Source organism: Diabrotica undecimpunctata, chromosome 3 (assembly GCF_040954645.1).
Source record: "Diabrotica undecimpunctata isolate CICGRU chromosome 3, icDiaUnde3, whole genome shotgun sequence".
NCBI classification, from domain to species: Eukaryota; Metazoa; Arthropoda; class Insecta; order Coleoptera; family Chrysomelidae; genus Diabrotica; species Diabrotica undecimpunctata.
In genome coordinates, this window is record NC_092805.1 from 39,647,323 (window position 1) to 39,669,518 (window position 22,196).

The window sequence follows — 22,196 nt, forward strand, 5'->3', positions numbered from 1 at the left end:
TTTTAAAATCTTTTAAGAGAAAATTTGTTACTTTATACACCTTGTTTACTTATACACTTATACTGTTATATAATTTTTTTAAGGAACTCTTGTTTATATAAGGAAGAAAAAAATTGTTTGTATATTTTTGGTTACGATAAATGTTTGCGAGAATTTATTCCTACGTAAACATTGATTTAGTTGAAAAAAAATTTCATCCAAAACAAGCCGACCGATCGATGTTTTGAAGCAGAACTTGAACGAAAAATAGAATTCATTTGTTTTCAAACGACTAAACTGTGTATCGATTTAGTATTTTGTACGTAAAATTCCGGAAAGTTGTGTTTTTTAAATAACTGAAAAATATCAGTTGGATCTTGAAAAATTGGACGGGTAACATAAAATTAATAAAATCGCTATTAGTGAAACGTAATTTTATTCAGACTGACTTGTTTTCTGTTACTGTGGTTGCTTTTTTTAGTTGTATTTTAATTCTAATCTAATGCATTTCCAGTTAAAAACCAACGCATCTTTTTGTGTTTTTGTGGGTATATAACTTTAAATTCAATTCACTTTAATATGATTATTGGTATATCTTTAAAATCATTTAATTTGGAAATGATTTCTGGTATCTAGCCACAACGGCTTGCTCGAATGTATTCCAATCCAATGTTTTGTTGTCCATTATTTGAATCATTTTGGCACCGTATATTTTAAGATTTCAATCGTTTCGCGCTTATTGGCCGTAAATAGCGATTTCACATACCCACTTAGAAAATAGCAAAGCGGTGTTAAACCGCACTCTCTTATAAGCCAATTCACAGATTCAAAACGCGAACTATGCTGTCACTAAACTTTTTTTTTACAATAAATCGATTGTGAGTTTCCCCCATATAAAGGTTATTCAGTGCATGAACAAAAAAGTCACAGATCAAGTAAGAGCTAATGATTCCATCAACCCATGAAGCTCACCATACATTCAGTTAGAAATGAGATAGCCAACAATACTCATCGTAAATCAGATATCAGTTTGCATGAGATGTGAGTGAGCTACTAGGAACAGTTTGCCCAACTTAAACTTCTATGACTCTAAAAAAAAGTGTTAGTTATGACGATCTTCTCACGCCCAACTAACTTTATTTTACATCTAAATTAACGAATTCAATGTGTCGTGCTTTACATCTTCTAACTAGTCTTTTGTTTATTTCTGGCAACTTTTTGCTGAAACTTTCTTCTCACACTTTACACCAAGGATAATTGCTAATTGATCTTAGAACTGTAACGTGAAATCCATCCAAATTTAATGAGTATATTAAAGAGATGCATTAGGTGCTGCAGAGGCAATACAAAATTTTGCAATACAAGTTTTTTTAACGATGTAGAGACGTTAAGCTGTTAGGAGTTGGGAAATTCTGACTAATTTTGAGTAGTTCGTCTTTATCGTCGGAAGTATAGCCTATATATAACGGGATCTAGTTCTACCGTTTCCGTGTAACTGAAACTTATCACTGCAGACAGAGCTTTTCATGCCAAGAGAAGGAAAATGAAATGTGGTTGATACAGTTGAGCTGTTCTTAGGTTTCTCTCCTTTGTTCTCACCTGACCTAGTTAGCATCACCACCACCACAAGGTTTTAAGGAACTCGAAGTGGTTCTCTGCCGGCAACTTCCTTACAAGAACTTTAAGGATTTCTGCTGATTTTAACTACTGTTGATTTTACTGGTTTTAACTTGTTTTGACTCTTTCATGACGTACCACGCATATAAGAAACGGGCTATCAGCGCAATACGTCAGTCAGGAATACTGTACAGTGTTGATCGAGAGTATTCACTGAATTATCCTAGGACCCATGATTCTCTAAAGGTATATGATGATATTTAAAAACATGGACGGCAAATATAAATTCTAATAGGATTATATCCTTTTCAAATATATAAAATAAATGTATATACGTAGCAAATATATTAGATATAGTCAGTTGAAGAACAATCTGAATATATTGCCAGAACATCTTGGAAAATTAGAATGTAATTATAATTTAATTGTTTCTGTGTCCTGTGTCCGATTCTTCTTGATCGACGATGATAAAATAAAATGTTGAAGTCGTGGAGTGAAATATAGTTTTGTTGACAGCTACTGAATTATTACACTATAGTTGTCGTTGAGGTAAAAATTTATAATAGACTGCGTCCCAAATTAGTCGCGAAGCTATATTTATAATCTAACTAAAATGCTACTATTCGTCAAATAAGTGTATTGCCCTCTGCATATAACAAAAACCTTTGCCTTTTGAAAGCTGGCAAATACAATTTGAACCGAGGAAATGATTGCAGGCATTTTCTCAATACATATTAGGCAATTTATAGTTTGCAGCAAGTTGAACAAACTGTAATTAAACTACTAATCGATATGTTTCACAATTATACACGGTGAAACTATACAAATTCGGGAAAATAGGATTAATGTGAGATTACAAATTAATAGACTAATTTGTGATTGAACAATCTAGTTGAAATAATTATATGAATAATGTAGGAAAAATGTCTAGATTTAACTGCACTTAGATGAATATCACAATTTAAAATACAACAATATTATATTCTTATAAAATTAGATAATACTCGGATTAATATATTATATCTAGAGTTAGTTTGAAAAGGATTTTATAGCAAAGTACAAATATTTATATCAATTTCTGCTTCAAATATCATTATATAATTTAGAATAGTTATCTCGTTGTATATGCAGGAACAACCATGTTTTCTCGATAAATTCCAATAATTATTATACATTTAAATATCTATAGAAAATTAATATTTTTAAATAGGAAGGTCTTCTAACTAAGGGTCTCTTTTATAATATATTGTTGTGAATTTATTAAAAGGTTCAATATTTATAACACTTACGGATTTAATTTATTTCTTTATTTATATTAACTTATCTGACAATAATTTATTATATCCGTACGTAACGGATAAAATATATACGGCCCTCCATATAAAAATGTTGTATTTATATACGAAATCCTGATATACTAGAACAGCATCGAAAGATCGCATTGTCTTGCATCGAAAAATCGAGAAGCATCTAGTTGGATGATTCACCATAATTTGAATCTAGATCCTTCGCCAAAATTTCTACAATAAAACAGAATTATTAGTGAATAAAAACATGTTTTAAAGGTTAAAACTATGACTCATATTTTTACGTAACATTGCCCCCCTCTCAAAAGATGGTTCCTCCTGGAACCTTGTTGGGACTAGAACTGGAACGGTATGCTGGTATCGGCAACTGGACCCTCTTTTACAACTTCCAGTTGTATAAAAATGACAAGGGACGGTTTTCTCTCCGCACCAGTAACTATGCGGATTGCAACAGACTAACACCTGGACTTCGGTGTCTTTAAAGATCTCCTCCACCATATTTCGGATAACTCTCCAATCTAATTGGCGGCACTCCAACTTTGGCATGGCTAACTTTTGCACGTCGGACTCTAGTACGTGCCCTCTCAATTGAAGTAAGGCTTCCCATACATCTCGGTAGGTAGGTTGGTCACGGGCAGTGTCTTTTGTTACCAGGTAGAAAAGGTAACGTGATGCATCTTGGAGTTTCAAGGTTTTACCGGGAGCTGGCACTTGGCATTGAAGTTCTGCAACTCGACCAAACTTCCTTCGAAAGACGGATGCCAACCCTGGTGCGTCTTTGATACTGGCCGGGATGGTAAGGGCCAGCGAGTAGTCATCGGGGAGCGCGAGTAGATCTTGCTTTTCTTCAGTGGTAACACCATGTCTCGCTTTACCGGTACCTCCATAGGCACCCATGAATTCCTCAAACGTGAGGTCAGACACATCTTGGACTTGGTTTACTTCCACTTCTTCATCTACGTCGTGGTCACCTTCGAAAGATGCCAACCGGTTATGGTGTACTATCATCGGCTTTCCCCTCGGAATCTTGCTTATTCGGTAGATGACATCGTTGATCTTCTCCATGATGAGGTATGGACCTTCCCAAAACTGCTGCAATTTGGGAGAACAACCTTTTCGCTTCTTGGGATTATACAGCCATACTTTGTCGTTCTTCTTAAAGCAACCCTTTTCGGCTTGTGTATCGTACCGTTTCTTCATTCGGTCGCTAGCGATCTGAAGGTGGGAACGGACCAACTCATGTACATCGTCCATTCTTCTTCGTAATTCGATCACATAATCTTCACCTGCTACATCTTCTCCAGGTCGACACCCAAACTCTAGATCACAAGGTAGTCGCATTTCGCGTCCGAATAGGACTTTGGCTGGTGTCTGGCCTGTTGATTCGTTAACAGCAGATCTGTAGGCCATTGTGAAGAACGGAAGGTATTGGTCCCAGTCTCGCTGATGATCGGACACCATCTTTGTCAAATACTTGCCAACTGTCCTATTCATTCGTTCTACCATACCATCCTATTGCGGATGATACGCGGTAGTTCTTGTTTTCTTCATGCCTAGTCTATCACATATTCCTTGGAATAGATCGCTTTCGAAGTTCCTGCCTTGGTCACTATGGATCTCCAAAGGCACTCCAAATCGGCTGATATATTCTTGGATCAACTTATCTGCAACGGTGGCGGCCTTCTGGTCTGGAAGTGCGTAAATCTCGACCCACTTAGTGAAGTAATCCATTACTACCAGCATGTACTTGCCTCCCTTTTCACTTTCTGGAAATGGCCCAGCGATGTCCAAAGCTATTCTTTCAAACGGGCTTCCAACATTATATTGTCTCATAGGAGCTCTCCTTTTTCGGTAAGGCCCGTTACTCGTGGCACAAATAGTACATTTCTTACACCAGTCTTTTACATCGTCGGAACTGTTCATCCAATAAAACCGTTCCCGAATTCGCTGAAGGGTTTTCCTTACACCAAAATGCCCTCCCGATGGACTGTCGTGTAACTGACGAAGTACTTCGGCTATTCTGCTCTTTGGGATCACCAACTGTCTTCTCTTCTCCGAACCGTCATCATTTTCCAGGACTCGTTTGAGCAAGCCATCTTCGATGATAAATGAGTCCCACTGGGCCCAATACGTCTTAACTACTGAGCATAGGTTTGATATTTCCTGCCAAGGTGGTCGACGGTTTTCCTCTTTCCATTTTCGGATTTTCTGTATAACTGGATCTCTCTCTTGTTCTTCCCTTATCTTAGTAGGCGTCCAGTCGTCGTTGACAATCGTCGTTCTTAGCACTGCTGCTTCCTTGGATTCCGTTTTGTTGCAGTGGGGACACTCTGCTGGGCATGGCCGTCTGGAAAGAGAATCAGCGTTTCTGTGGCTAACTCCGGCTCGGTGCTCAATCTTAAAATCGTATTCTTGGAGTCGTTCGATCCACCTGGCTATCTGACCCTCTGGATTCTTAAACTGCATCAACCACTTAAGGGCGGCATGGTCGGTTCGGATTAAAAACTTCCTTCCATAGAGGTATTGATAGAAGTGCTCTACTGATTTCACTACTGCCAGAAGTTCTCTTCTCGTGACGCAATAATTCCGCTCAGGTTTTGAAAGAACTTTACTAAAATATCCGAGGACTCGTTCCTGTCCTCCTTGAATCTGAGACAGCACTCCTCCAATTCCCACATTACTTGCATCTGTATCTAAGATGAACTCTCCTTCTGGCAGTGGATACCCTAAAATTGGTGCTGTTATTAAATGCTTTTTCAAGGTCTCAAAGGCATTTTGGCAGTCTGTATCCCAGCGGTAATCTCTTGCTTCCTCCGTAAGTCGCGTTAATGGCTTAGCGATATCTGCAAACTTCTTAATAAACCTCCGGTAGTAAGTACATAGTCCAAGAAAACTTCTCACTTGATGTTTGTCAGTTGGTTTTGGCCATTCCTTAATGGAATCGATTTTTCCCTTATCCACGGCCACTCCTTCTTTACTGACTATATGACCCAGATAATTGACTTTACCTTGAAATAGCTGGCACTTCTTGGGGTTTAACATCAATTGGGCAGCTTTAAGTCGATTAAAAACGTTTTCTAAATTCTTCAGATGTTCTTCGAATGTCTCCCCCAAGACGATTATGTCATCCAAATAAACCAGGCATGTTTTCCAAGATAACCCTCTCAACACATTTTCCATAAGCCTCTCAAATGTCGCAGGAGCATTACAGAGTCCAAATGGCATAACGTTGAATTGCCACAATCCAGATCCTGTGGTGAAGGCCGTCTTTTCTTTATCTACTGGGTCCATTTCTACCTGCCAGTATCCAGACTTCAAATCCAAAGTAGAAAACAATTTACTTCCAGCCAATGTGTCCAATGTGTCATCGATCCGAGGCAGAGGATAACTATCTTTCTTGGTAACGTTGTTCAGCAAACGGTAATCCACACAGAACCTTGTCGTTCCGTCTTTCTTCTTAACCAGGACCACCGGAGAGACCCATGGGCTCGTAGAAGGTTCTATCACCCCGTCTTTCTTCATTTCCTGAACAATCGTTTCAGCTTCCTCTCTTTTCGCCTGTGGTAATCGTCGAGCTGTTTGACGAATTGGCTTAGCATTACCAGTATCAATTTTATGCTTGACAACGGTAGTTCTTCCCGTCTTTCCTCCTTTCGGTACGAAAATATCACGATACTGCCGAAGAAATTCCCGTAATTTCCTTTTCTCCATCTGATTTAGAGACTGTCCTGCAACTGCAACCATTTGGTCGAATTTGTCGTTGGAATTATCAGATGTTGTCGCCTGACGGATTATGGATGTCACAGGTACACAAGTTCCTACTTTTGTCTCTTTCTTTATGGTCACTGGGTAGTCGTTGACATTGATAAGTCTCACAGGAATTTCTTTAGCCGAAGTCACCAATTCCTTTCCAATTATGATTCCACGGCCAACCTCATCGTCGTGGTTCCAAGGCTCCATCATAACAGGTCTCCCTTCGTCTACAATTCCCTGTAGTCGCGCTACTATGATCGTTTCGCTTCTCGCAGGCACGACTGTATCTTCTGTAATGGCTGCTTGCACAGTGTTGTCATGATGTGGATGGAGAAATACTTCCTCGTTGCCAACTTTGATTACCTTATTCTTAAAATCCAATTGGAATCCATGCATATTCATTACGTCCATTCCTAATATAACATCCTCTTCGATGTCAGCAACTATTACAGTATGGACAAACTTTTCTGCCCCAATTCCCAATTGTACCTGGATTTCTCCATGAATGTTGGCATTTTCACCTGTAGCGGTCCGAAGTCGCAACCTCGTTGGTAATAGTTTCTTACGGTTGTTTATAACTGTTGGGCGTATAATGGTTCTGGTCGCTCCGGTATCCACCAACAACGTATGCTTTTTACCATTTATGTCTCCATCTACATATACACTATCTTCACGACATTTCAAAGAAGCTATTAGTATGAGAGGGTCTTTGGAAAAGTTCTGGGTCGAAGCTGCCCCCTTAAGGCTGACCCGTTCTAGTTTTCCTGATGGTGAGTTTCTTGACTTGCGTCGTACCTAGGGTGCTTACAGGAGCTTCGTACGTGTCCTATTTCGCCACAATTCCAGCATCTGATGGTCTTCGTTTTCTTGTATGTCATGCTTTTTATCATATTAACGAGCTGGTCAAGTTTATCTTCATCTCCTTCCTCTTTTACAGTTCTAACTTTACTGTACCCGCCAGAGGCCTGCGTAGCTGACTCGTATTCGAGGGCGGCGGATAAGACATCAACCAGCGTTTTGTGACGAGCTAATCGCAGTGTTCTCTGCATTTCATGATCACGAAGACCATCAATAAACGTTTGAACGGCCAATTTTTCCATCATGTCTTCGGGAGCTGTTGGATAAGCATATCGTACTAATCTGGCAATATCTACCTCATATTCTTGAAGAGCCTCATCTTTCTTCTGTCTACGATTTTTAAGCTGTGACTGATATACATGCTCCAAATGTTCGTGGCCATATCGCATATTTAACCTCTTCTTCAGTTGTTCGAAATCATCGGTCTCCTCTACGGCTATGGTCTGAAGCACATCTAAGGCATCTCCTCGAAGAGCGATAGTCAGGTTTACAGCCTTTTCTTTTTCAGACCATCCATTTGCTCTTGCGGCTGATTCGAACTGTTTCATGTAGTTGTTCCATGATGATTTTCCGTCGAAAGTTGGGACTTTCACATGGACAGAACCTCCACTTCCTTCAAATTTCGGTCGTGTTTCCAACTTACATTTCGTCTCGTCTTCTTTTGTCTCCACTGTAATTGGATTGTTTCCTCTCTCTGCTGTCCCGGTTTCCTCCATCTTCTTTTCCATCTCTTTCCATATCTTTTCTTCGAAGGCCAACATGTCGGCAGCAACTTGTTTTTTTAACGAAGATATTCTATCGTCCAGGGCAGACATCTCAGAAGTGACTTTAGAGATTTCCGAAGAGATGTTAGCAGAGACTTTGCTTTCCAGCGAAGAAATCTCGTTAGAAACTTTGTCTTCCAACGAAGCGATGTCGCCGGAAACTTTGGCTACATCAGAAGAAACTTTCGAAATATCGTCAGAAACTTTGTTCTCCAATGATGAGATGTCACCAGAAACTTTGGCTACATCAGAAGAAACTTTCGAAATATCGTCAGAAACTTTGTTCTCCAATGATGCGATGTCACCAGAAATTTTGGCTACATCACCGGAAACTTTGGCTACATCACCAGAAACTTTCGAAATCGACGAGAGGACAGCATCTTCAAATATATAAGTCTCTGGATCTAGTCCTTCTTCTAGCAAAGCGTTCTTTAGTCGTTGGACTAACTCAGCCTTTTTTCCGGTAGAAGCTAATTCTCTGTCTTCAAGATGTCTTCTTAAATTAGTCACTGTCAGCTCATAAATCGTAGCCATTTTCACAATTTATTTTATATTCACTTGTAATTTATTTTCGCAATTTATCTAAGTATTCCACTGTTCTGACACCATTTGTTGTGAATTTATTAAAAGGTTCAATATTTATAACACTTACGGATTTAATTTATTTCTTTATTTATATTAACTTATCTGACAATAATTTATTATATCCGTACGTAACAAATTCGCGAGCGCGGGTCTTGAGAATTAACTGGCCCTCCATATAAAAATGTTGTATTTATATACGAAATCCTGATATACTAGAACAGCATCGAAAGATCGCATTGTCTTGCATCGAAAAATCGAGAAGCATCTAGTTGGATGATTCACCATAATTTGAATCTAGATCCTTCTCCAAAATTTCTACAATAAAACAGAATTATTAGTGAATAAAAACATGTTTTAAAGGTTAAAACTATGACTCATATTTTTACGTAACAATATGTTTATCTTATGTGAGATCTTAAAACCATGAACATCAGGCAGTGGCGAAGGAAAGTATCCGACAGGGCAGAATGGAAGAACGTTGTTAAGCAGGCCCCAAGAGCCACAAAGGGTTGTAGCGCCATTAGAAAAAGAAGATATGATCTTATGTGACAATAACTGTTGAACTTAACAAAAAATTAATAAAAAAAATATAGGAATGTCATTAAATTATTAGAACTAAGAAAAACAGTTTAAATAGCATATTTAAAAAATAAATTTTATTAATTGCCGGTGGTCCTTAAAGTTTGATTTTTTTATATGGGAATTCGGAAAAAAAAAGAAATTTCAAAATGCAAGTGGCCAGAAGTATTACTAAAAAATCTAATATAGACGTAGATAGGAGAAAAGAAAAGAAAAATGAGTGAACATGGAAGTATAGTACCTTTAGGTAAATGAAGCAAAACAAATAACGGGCTGCGCCAGGGAGACCCACTCTCCTGTATACTGTTCAATCTGGCTCTGGAAAAGGTAATACGTATGTCAAAAATCGCAACCATTAGTTCAATATATAATAAATCAGTGCAAATCCTTTCCTATACCGATGATATCAATATTGTTGGGAGAACGGAAAACGCTGTAAAATTAGTTTAATAATCAACACCAACAAAACGAAGTATATGAAAATAAGCACCCAACCACAAATCCTACGACCACTTATAGAAAACAATATCGAACCAGTGAATGAATTTGAAATCAGTGGGAAGCGCTCCTTAACATTGAAAATAATACTGCCGCAGAGATAAACCGAAGAATTTGCACGGCCAACAAATGCTATTTTGGACTTAATCTCCTCCTTAAATCCACAATTATATTGATAAATACAAAAATAAATCTCTACAAAATAATAATACGCCTAGTCCTAACATATGATTCACAGACCTTGACAAAAAGAAATGAAAACATGTTAGGATGTTTCGAAAGAAAAGTACTAAGTGAAATCTATGGAGCAGTGACTGACAATGGAGTGTGGAGAAGACTATACAAATTCGAACTTTATAGAATATACCAGGAACCAGATATCATAAAACATATTAAGATAGGACGTCTGAGGTGGATAGAGCATTTAATGCGGATGGAACAAAATGAATCAGCTAGAAAAACGCTCCTCTGACCATTGGTCAGAGAAGAAGAGGAAGACCCAGAACAAAGTTCATTGATAACATCGATGAAGACATGAGAAGTATGGGAATACGTACTTGGCGGAGGAAGGCGATTCATAGGGACGATTGGAGAGAAATTCTTGAGGAGGCTAGGACTAAAGCAGGGTTCTAATGCCAGAATGATGAATGATGATTAGGTAAATGTAGTATCTTTCTTAGACGATCTTGTATGCAGGATCACTAAACCCAAATACACAGCTCATCAGAGCCCATAACCATCAGCCGCAAAAGGAAATTCATCCTTTTGCCAGCCATCAGGTGAATCCATCATTATCGTTGTGAAGTTTGTCTACTATTAAAGGCGTTAAATATTTTATATGACTGAATAAAATAATTAATGGATTCTGATTTATAATATATTTAATTATTTATAGTATTAAAACATTTTCGATGACTTTTTCTGACATTATATAAACTGATTTACTTCTGATTTAATTTTATCCGTAAACTCTTTATTATTAAATGGATACTATCAATAAGATGCTACGGGTTACTAAGAGAAAAACTGGTTGTTTCAAGTGCATAATTCAACATAAAATTTCTTACTTTATTATTCGTTAAATAAATCCAAATAAGACCACTCCCTTGTTACCTATGAGAGTTACGCGGCTCATAGTTTATAACTGCAAGCTATAGTGCTAATGATGGTCATAAAAATAAAATATATATAGCCATGAACCATTAACAATGTCTATCATAAAATTATAATAATAAATGGCTGCTTAGTTTTTGCTTAAAAACAAATCCTGATTTTTATAAAAGAAATATCGATTTGCTGTGAACTGACAGTTCACAGCAAATCACATGACTGTGAAGAAATGACAATAAATGTGTACTTTTTCTAGTAGGAAATATAAATGCGTGACTTTCCTTTTTTTCTAATTTTTATTCCATTTTTATTCAAAATGTGTAAGAATGACAAGCTGACACTATACTTAATTATTGATAAAAAAAAAGAAAATGATCTGCCACAATTCATACTGTAGGTTACAATCGAATGTAGAAGAGATGCATTCGACCGCGATGTGACCTACAGAACTGTTCAAATAAGCAGTTGATAAAATTAGTTGGGCTACCATGACCACATACATTTAAAGACGATAAACACTAGAAGACGAATTTCTAGAAGATGAATAATGGCTACCAACTCCTACAGAATACCTAACGCACATTACTGTTGTGTTACGAAGTTGTGTAATGAAGTTACATATATATGTACTAAAGAGAATCTGGAAACAGACAATTGAAATAGATGAGACCAGCTATATGAAATTTCAATATCTTCTTCTTAAATCAAGCGAGACCCCACTTGTTTCTGACATTTGATCGTGAGATCTTTATACCAAATCTGTCCTTTCATTATTCTTCTTATGGTGCCCTATCCAATTAGTGGATGTTGGCGACAACTCTGGCATACTCCTCTCGGTCTTGTGTGGCTCTAAAAAGTGCATGGGTATCGAGGTTTGTCCAATCCCTTATTTTTTGAAGCCCTGAGTATTTCCTTCTTCCGATGCCCCTTTTTCCTTCTATCTTCTCTTCCATAATAAGCTTTAAGAACTGGTACTTCGAATTTCGAAATATATGACCCAGAAAAGCAGTTTTTCTTCTTTTTATTATTGGCAGCAATTCTCATTCTCTGTTCATTCGATTTAATACTTCGACATTTGTTGTATGATCTGTCCAGGAAATTTTAAGTAGTCTTCTAAATACCCACGTTTCAAAGGCCTCCAATCAGTTCATCACATTGGCCTTTATGGTTTCTACACCATATAGCAGTATGGAGTAAATGTAACATTTTACAAAGCGATATCGAAGAGTTAAGTTAAGGCTGCTGTTGCTTAACAAGGTTCTCATATTAGTAAATGCTGTTTTGGCTTGCTCAATCCTGCTACGTATCCATATGTCTGGATCTAGATCTTCAGTTATCCAACTACCGAGATATCTGAACTTAGGGACCTTTTGGATGTTAAAAAATCCACAAGGAAAATAAATTCCTGCAGCTGGCTGTATACCATGTATCACAAAAAAGACGTTTAATTCTTTGTAAGTAGGTATATTTAAAAAACCCTTAGAAGGGCTACATTAAAATAACAAACGTTTTCGGAATAATAATTCCATCATCAGGTTAAAAGCAGGTTACTAAGCCACCAAAATATTAGAGTAAAACCCTTTACAGAAGTTAAAGTTGCCAAAAATGTACACATTGTTGTTAAAAATGAAGGATGTTTAAGATTTTATTAGATTTAACTTCAGGCAACATATAACCATGCCTCACGTGAGTACCAGCGTCCGGAGGGTAGACCTCTTCAAACGGAAAGTTGCCAGCTGAAGCCCATTTTAATGTAGCCCTTCTAATGGTTTTTTAAATATACCTACTTACAAAGAATTAAACCTCTTTTTTGGCTGTTCTTATCGTTTACTCTTATATTTAATTGCATATTTCTTGTTCTGCTAACCACCATTATATTCGTCTTGTCTATATTAATCTTTAAGCCCAGTCGTTCTCATTCAGTGTTTATTCTATCTATTCCTGTCCTTTCATTATGAAACTTCAACAAGAAGTCACTTGCCTTTGATAAAAGCCAGCAACTTTTATGAAGTTTAAGCATTTCTCGTGACTCAATATTTGTCCTGGCGGTGTGAGGACATTTCACTAAACATTTCACATTCAGAGAGGCTTAATATCAGTATCTTTTTCTTTTCCCCTTTCGCATTTCCTGCACCAAGCTACATTGAGACTACGTATGTCACGAGGAAATTCCTCGACTCTTCCTATGTAAAATTAACGAAATATGACGCTCAAGCAAAGATAAAAAGCACTTAAAATTTAAATGTAGAGCAGAATTTTGTGTCTCGGATTACAGAATCAACGAATGGGAAGATATTATTAACATTACTACGACCACAATCGTTAGAAACTCGGTTATAGAAACATGGTAGTTGATAATTAAAAGAAAGGTGGACTTTAGAAGGGACTAAGATCAAATAACTTCCTTGAAATCTAAGAGACAACGCTAACAAAGATAAGACCAGTTGTTAGAGAAGTCCAGAACTAAGAAAACTATCACATAATGTACCGTTCCCTAACCACCTTGTGAATTCGAATCTCGTCGGGCACGGGAATGTTTCTATTAAATAGACATTCTCATATACATCGGAACCGTACTAATCCGAGTTATCGTAGTCGTTTATCTAAAATACGTAACTAAATAATACGTAAAGCAAATCTAAAATAAGTAACTGTTACTAAAAATTGAAGATAAACAATTAACTCTTTGTAAAAACAATGAAGTCCATTTTGCATAGTAACCAGGAATTTATGTGACACACCACCACATGACATCAAAGATTATTAACAAAATATCTCGATAAGTCGTTGTGCAGAGAGGCTGCTTGCGACCCCATACTACAGTCTTAGTCTCCTAGGTACGGTTATATAAAATTTCTATCGAGTATTAAAGTCCCATCAAAGAGGAAGCAGGTTGGAGCGGTGGCTCGTCGACGCCCTCTGTCATTTGACTAATTGATTACTTTATATGTATAAATGAACGCTGATTCTCCGCTATTGTTGCCAACCCATTGCCGTTTATTGGAACTTAATTCCCATCTGAGGTTGGCTGTCGTTAGACAATCTCGAATGAATAGTTAAAAGTAAGCTAGCACACATTTTATGATACAATTTTATCGATCACTGAAGCTATTTCTATGACCATCAAATAGCTAAGCTCTTGCTAAATTAATTACGTCACATATTTTTTATAAACGTAATATAAATTGCATCTACTGCTCAGAATGGTTCATTTTTTTGAAAAACAGTACTACCAGTTCCCAGCGGAATTTCTACTAAATGCATGCTCTTAATATATTTCTGTTATATTGGTTTAACAGTTTACAATTTACAATATTTTATAAATTTTATTAACACAATAAATTGGATTGAGTTTTAAAACTAATGCTAACAACCTATATCACGAAGACTCCAAAAAATAATAAACATATGAAATGTCCATTGAATGTTTTTTTTTCGATGCAGTTGAATGTAATAAAAGTATAATATTTTATTATGTGATGTTTTTTTTTGAGTTTTCGTGAAACTACTTAACGAGAAAGCTACTTTACTTTTCTTTAACTTGTCAGTAAAACGTCATGTCGGGTGCTTTAAAATAAATAAAATTGTCAAACGTCATTTTGAGTGCTTTAATAGTTATTTAACCAACAAGTGTATTAATAAGGGCGATTAACAATTGAGATATATTAACGCGCGAGCGAAGCGAGTGCGTTAATGTTCGAGATTGTTAATCGCCATTTTAATTCACGAGTTCGTTACAAAACTTTTCCGTCGACCGAACTTTTCAGAAATAAAAATATCTTAGTTTAAATTTTTATTTACTTAACGATAAATAATAACATACAATGACAGACAGTACTTACAGCGGCTATGTCATTTTAAATAATTTTTTAGTGGGAATATAAATAGGTACCTATATGTTTGGTTGCCTACACGACAGGTCACTGCCAATCACAGAGCGTTAAATGTGGTTAAATTATTATACAAGCAATGTATGTTGTGTTGACTATAATAAAATCGTTCATTAATAGAAAATCATTCATTAATAGGGGTCATTAACCAATGATTTTGAGGGTGTTAAAATTAATCATAAATGGATGGTCGACGGAAAAATATATAAAATTTCTAGAGTCACTGAAATTGATTGAGAATATGTTCAGATTACCTTTTTATTCAATCTTTACGTTTTTCGGTATGACTCATCTCTTTGGGGAGTCAAAGTTAGTTAATATGTCTTTGACTACGAATTGCCTTTATTTCTTTCGGTTTCAAAACACAACTTACCCTCTCGCATTCTCTTTACGTTAACCACTGCCTGTGTTTACTGATTTTTAACATTTATCTTTAATTGTACACTGATTACAAGTTATTGTGCTGCTAGCCTTTGGTATTTATCTGGTTTAATTCTGGTAATATGCTCCTTCAAATTCGGTTTTCCCTTTTTCTTTTTCTATACAATTCTTACTTTCTGCAAATACTGACAGTGTTCGGCCATTTCATCTGTTTTTCTGCAGAATCTGCTAGTCGCTCTGTCCACTATGCTCATTTTACAGATATTATATCTGAGTGAGCAGTGCCCAGTGAGAATACTGATTATTCTGAGTTCAGTGTTTTGAAAGAGTGCTAAGAATATTGTGGCGTAGCGAAGAGAAAGTTCTAATAACCGTTGTGTTTTTGTTTTTGATCTGAAATATTTTCCCATTAGGCTGCATTAAGTTCCTTTTACCCATTTTTGGACATCCTCTCCTGTGGGTTTTTTTTATATCGCAGAGTAGTTCTAGTTCGATAAAAGGAATATTCGTCAGTTACTTAAGGAAATTTATTCAGTTCCAACCGTAACATGGTCATAAGTTGTAGACTTGTCCAAGTACCGTTATTGACCATTATTAATATTCTTGTGAAGGACAAATGTACTTACTACTTTGAGTTTATTTAACATTGCCAATGATGCTAATCTTATGCCGTTGTTGCAAGAAATATCTAAACTTTGATTACCAAAGGCTTTTGCACGCATTGGTTCTTTTCCCAATTTGGCATTTGCATCTCTCCTTTGTACCTTTTCATATTCATTCTGGAGTTTGTCATAGAATTGTCTTCCATTCCATTCATATCCTAAAGAATTAATTAATCGAAGAAAGGGATAGAAAAAGTTTTCAACAACTGGAGTGAATCCATAGTTGTGTGTGATTCTATTGAAGAAAGATCAAAAATCAGACCAAGTATCACCCAATAACTATCCATTTTTGGTCATCTTCCACGATGATGCTATTTAGGGATACTGCAAAATGATTCTGGTTCTTCAGCAAGGCTATCAGTACTTTGTTGTGGTTCGCCAGATGGTTAAGGGACTGTTTACAGTTCCAAGCCGTTACAGATTCACAAATTGTTGATTTCATAGTTTTCAGTTCTTCTTAGCTATCTGAAATAATAAATGTTTTGTCGAAAATAAGACATTTTCAGGCACACTTGAGCAAAAAATCGATTGCTAGGAGTTCTGCTGTAAATATTGCAGAAATATTGACAGTACATCAGTATCATACATAGGGGTACCTCTGAGCGTTTGCTGTTTGCTCATACTAGTTTATGATACTAGTTAGTGTTAGTCCGATCACCCAGATGGCCAGTTGTGTTTTAGATACTGAGTGAGCATAAAGGCTCTTCTCAGGACGATTCTTCTTTCATGTATTTGTAGAGGAGGAGATCAGTGCATCTAAGATTGCAAAGAAGCACAATCTCATTGTACTCCTGATTCCTATACAAGTGAGTCCGCACATTTTGCACTTTTTTTGGTATTGCCTTATGTTGCCCTGTGGTTTTCTAAAAAACCAGCACAGCGTCAGTAAATTATGGGTTTGACAACTGTTATGTATAACTAATAGATCAGTTTAGGTTTCAGAATCCATCTTTTGCCACAAAGCTTAGACTTTGGTGCATCTAAAGATCCCTTGTTGTTTTGGTTGCTATATTGCTTCATCGTCAGATATTTTCTTTCTTATCCGTTCACATCTTGATTGAATTGATCATTAGGTATTTTCCAAATAATTGAACCAATTAAAAGAACATCCTACAATTTATTTGAATGTTATAATTTGCAAAACAAATAATGATAATAATTTAATAAATATTTCCTAGACATATTCTTAAAAGCGTACTGTTTATTTTACTGCTATGAAGTGAAATTTTTAATATTTAATATTGCCTAGTTTGTTTTGTATCTTAATAATTGTAATAATAATGAGCTTATTAACTAATTTTAAGCGGCATTTACCATTTATTTAATATAATAATATATAATTACTACACTATTACAATTTAATTGTTGTAATACAAAAAAAACGGGATATGGCATTACGGAAGTGACCAAGGAGGGGAAGTATAGCTTTCTTATCGTCTACGCACGGAGCGATGGTGTTAATTTAATTTATTTTATTTTATTTTAATTTAAATTGTTTTAATTTGTTTTTATTTTATTTTATTGTATTTTATTTTATTTGATTTTATTTTAAGTATTTTAATTTATTTTTTTTTTATTTATTTTTTATTTTAGTTTATTTTAATTTAATTTATTATTTTTCACTTATTGTATTATTTTATTGTATTGTATTTTGTTTTATTTTATTTTATTTTATTTTAATTTATTTTATTTTGTAGACTGCGTTTACTACTCCACGTAGTGCGTGGTCGCACGATCTATCGTTATTTCAACCGGTTTTATTTTTTCATACCTCTGAGCAATCCACCGTTCCGTCCGTAGCCCGCGATAAGAAAGCTATGCTTCCAAAAGATATTATTTTTTTCTCCTTACTCATAGCTAAGGTTTTCTCTATGTCGTTTTCATAAATTTGGGGAAATTTTGTTATCATCTAATTCTTCGTGAGTAGTTTCATTTTAACAAGACACCCAATTTTTGCCCTTACAAAAATTTGCGTTTGTGGTAGCTAACGATGACCTCGTTAATGATACATGTTAGAAAGAGGGGACTCTTTGATAAAACCTAGCATTTTGTAGGACAAATATTTTTTCGGCTAATTTAGATAATTATCTTGAGAATTAACAAAAAACCCGTTAGGAATAGATATTTCATCCCTGCTACCCCTGTTAGCTACAACAAACGCAAATTGTTGTACGACAAAAGTAGGACGGTTCGTCAACATGAAGCTACTCACGAAAAATTAGCTTGTTAGTAATATATGGTGAAAATGGCCCTCGGATTCAGGACTACTAGTTAAACTTCCCGTAAAAGTGAATGTGTTCGAGAGAAACAAATATAGATTTAACACAACATCAAAGATTTCAAGTCCAATCTAATTTACCAAGCTTATGTCTATCTTATATCTCACCAATAACTACGATTTCTATTAACTTTATATTTAATATACCATTAGTAGAAAACTACACTAGGGAAATTTTAACAGTTTGCAAAGATATAGCTGTTTCGTAGCAAACTGTTTAATATATGTTTAACTTGGCAGCAAGGCAGATTGCCTCTCTTAATTAAATCTTCCTCCTACGCTGAGTTGTCAATTACCAGCCTTATTTTGGCCAGATTGCTGCTCCGCTGCCTAATTAAACATATAAATATTTAATGTGATTAACTAATTAACATGTTACTCTAAGGATCATGCATGTGGTTGCTTTCTTTTCTATCTTGTTAACAATTTTCCGCTGGGGATTTTAGGGCGAAATGATCGATCGCATCGAATACCATGTTGAACACGCAGTGGATTACGTACAAACGGCCACCCAAGACACTAAAAAGGCTTTACGGTACCAAAGCCGTGCCAGACGGGTGAGTCCCCTCTTTAGATTTTAAGTACACTGTGTATAAGACTGCTTCTGATTTTGTTTTATACTTTTTTCTACCCCTTAACCCTTACATCCTTCCGTACCCTAAATGTCGTAATACTTATTTTGCTTTGCACCCAACTTACTAATAACGGACTACTTATATGTGCCTTTGTCACTTTATGGGAAACTAACTGTTTGTATATATTGATAACTGTTTGCTATATGTCTTTCTCTGTGGTACTTTCTTTGTTTTCCCTTGTACTATTCCCCCCTGTTCCCAATGTACCGAAACTAGGGAGAACTCGTGGACAGAGTGGAATACAACGTAGGCACTACCCAAGACCACGTTACGCTGGGTCGAAAGGAATTAAAAGATGCTGAAGGGTACCAAACCAAGGCTAGAAAGGTAGGTGGTATGGTAGGATAGGTTAGAGAAAACGCTCGTCACATGTTTGTTCTAATTGTTGTAAGTTATATTTGTTATGTTTTGTTTGTGCACAAAATTTCGTTAGCTGGCTAACTAAGATCACTTTAGATAAGGTTTTGTTTTTTATTGCCGTATTTATAAAAAATTGACATAAACAACATCAAACACTAAATTACTGTAGAAGATAAAAAGTAAGTTTGTATAGAAGTGGGTATCAGTGTAACTCCTATATTACCAAACTACGTAAACTTCTTTATAAAAATTAGATTCAAGTCTAGGTTGCATTACCATCAACTTTTTCTATTTTCAAGACGCTCATGTTTCTTAAAAAACTATTTGAATAAATTAAGTAGGAACTACACCTAGACTTTTAAAAACAAAATTAGATCTGTGAACATAAAATGTGAGAAATATGTATGTTCAGGCGGTATTCAAATGCCACTTGGCAAAGTTTAAACTAGATTATATGATGATTATACAAATACCGGGATCCACTTTTGTAAAGCCAGAGTTGGCCTTTTCACTTTTGGCTCATGCTTTTCCTTTCATTTGAAGTTACTTTTTTACAGCGAAGCGAATACATTTGTCTGCAAATTTCTTGCAAGGCGTGTATTTATACGTTAGACAATAAAACAGAGTCCACTTTAATAGTTTAACAGGTTCTGCGGACAGAGAACACCGGTGACCGCTAGAATTTTTTGTTGTTAGGCCATGTCGGACACCGGTATCCTTCGTCCCTAGAATATTTCAATGATCTCGCTGTTCCGAGAGGACCTACCTACTTTCACGAGTTATTAAATGTCCGTTGTGGTAGATGACACCAGGTTACTGCTATTAAGCACAGGTTGAATAAAAAAAATATTTTGCCATATTATTACTAGAAACAAATGGTTACAATGAAATATGAAATTTTTTTAAATATTTGTATGAATTGCATTACAGGAAATCAATCAATATCTGGGATTTCCTGTAAACTGTAAACGAAGAGTACTACATTTTTTGACGTTATTTTTGTCAATAATACCATAGACCTTTTTCTTGTTCCGAATGACTAGGCAGATTATTATCGTTTTTTTGACAAAACCCATGTTTTATCGACAGCAACAAAACTAGTGTCACATTGATTACCATCCACGTTACTGCTACTACTTGATGGTATGAAACACGGGTCATCAAAAGAGTTATTTGGGAACATTATTTCTTGATAAGTCATCACCTAGAACATTGATCTACTGTTAAAAATAACTTCAACATTGAATTGAAAATACTTACTTTCTTAGTGTTGTTCTTGCTTCAAAGATAATTCTACTAAACGCTCTCCGCGACTGCTCATTTTTAAAATAAGCAGAACTTTATTCACAACTGAAAAATTATTCGGACAGGGTCAGAAATGAGGAAGTACTCAGAAGAGCGGGCTTACAGGATAGGGAACTTTTTAATTATGTAAAAAGTAAGAAGACTGCATACTTGGGGCACATTATACGAGGAGAACGATACACTTTTCAGCAACTGATACTCGAAGGGAAAATAGAGGGTAGGAGAGGTCTCGGACGTAAAAAAATGTCATGGCTGCGCAATATTCGACAATGGACAGGAATCCACAGCTATGAAATGCTTCGCAATGCTGCTAAAAACAGAATTATTTAACATCTCACCTGACAAGACGATGTACGGTGGACGCCTACGCAGAAATGCATGGCACCTTAAGAAGAAGAAGAAAAATTATATGTCGGCTAAAACACTTCCGTGTCACTGTACTCAAGCGTTGCGAAATGTTCACTGAATTTGCAATGCACAATGCACGTGTTAAGCCGGGGACCCAGCCTTCCGATCCTACTCTAATCATACATAGTTCGGCGGCTGGATAGATTTCTGTATACATGGAAAGATGCATAGTTGAAAACTATTCTACCTTATGTAAATTTTTTCGTCGGGAGCTGGATACATTTCTGTATACATGAAAAGATGTACATATAGTTGAAAAATATTCTATCTTATGCAAAAATTTTTCGCTGAATACGAATATGTAGTCCCCCATCTCATTTACATAAGGAACTCGTCGAATAGTTTTCAACTGTCCACCGTTCCATGTATACATAACGGTACCCAGCCGCCGCACTATGTATGATCGGAGAAAGATCGGAAGGCTGTATGCCAGATGTATCCCTGGCTTTAGAACGGAATTGAACGGTGGTTACTCCCACAAGATAGATGCGTTTCTTTTTTCCATTTTTGTCAGGCCACAGCGGACACCGGTTACCACTTCTTTGTGTAGGACAAAGCGCGGCGTCCGCCGTCAATTTTATTGCTTCTATAACGTCAAATTTAACAAAACAACACAAAACTTCGAACAAACCGTCAAAGAATTTATGTCATTCCGAAATAGGTATCTCAGAAATGAGATTTTTGTATGCTCAACCACCTCATCTGGCGTCTTAAAATTTCGCAGTTTGTTTTTGATTCTCGGGAACACAAAGAAATCACACGGTGACAAGTCAAGAATGTGTGCAAAATTGCCCACCAAATCGATGTTTTTCTCCTTCAAATAGTAGCATTGTCCTGATGCACGACGATTGTGTTAGCATTGACGGTTGTCCAGGGACTACTTTTGGTGGCTTTGGCTCGTATCAAAACACCTATACGATTGATCGGTTTTTTGTTTCGGTCTCATGGCAATTGATCCATGTTTTGTCACCAGTTACGATGTTTCATATAAAATTTGTGCTGCCTACGTTAAATTATTTGAGTGTGGTGCGGCATCAATCGATGCGTGTCTTTTTATGGGCAGCAGTAAAGTTATGAGTAGACTTCGGCAAATATGCAAATAAAAATGTAGAAAATATGCGCATAAATATGCACGTGTTTACCCGAAAATATGAAAATATTTTACAAAATATGCATACAAATAAATAAAAAAATCGTAAAATAGTAACAATTTTATTAAAAAAAAAA

General features: G+C 36.1%; 1 protein-coding gene across 5 annotated transcripts in view; it reads left to right on the forward strand.

Annotated features, from left to right (window-relative positions):
- The window catches only part of Syx1A (Syntaxin 1A), a 526,136-nt gene that overhangs the window by 414,928 nt on the left and 89,012 nt on the right, over positions 1 to 22,196 (forward strand). For 3 of the 5 annotated variants that reach the window (XR_011950302.1, XM_072525768.1, XM_072525770.1), the window contains exon 8: positions 18,708 to 18,818. Coding sequence is in view for 3 of the 5 variants with exons in the window: in XM_072525768.1 (XP_072381869.1) it covers positions 18,708 to 18,818 (111 nt within the window). In the remaining 2 variants the exon portion in view is untranslated. Of the gene's footprint in view, positions 1 to 18,707; positions 18,819 to 19,112; positions 19,224 to 22,196 lie in introns of all 5 variants that reach the window. The other 2 variants (XR_011950303.1, XM_072525769.1) reach the window with 1 other exon arrangement.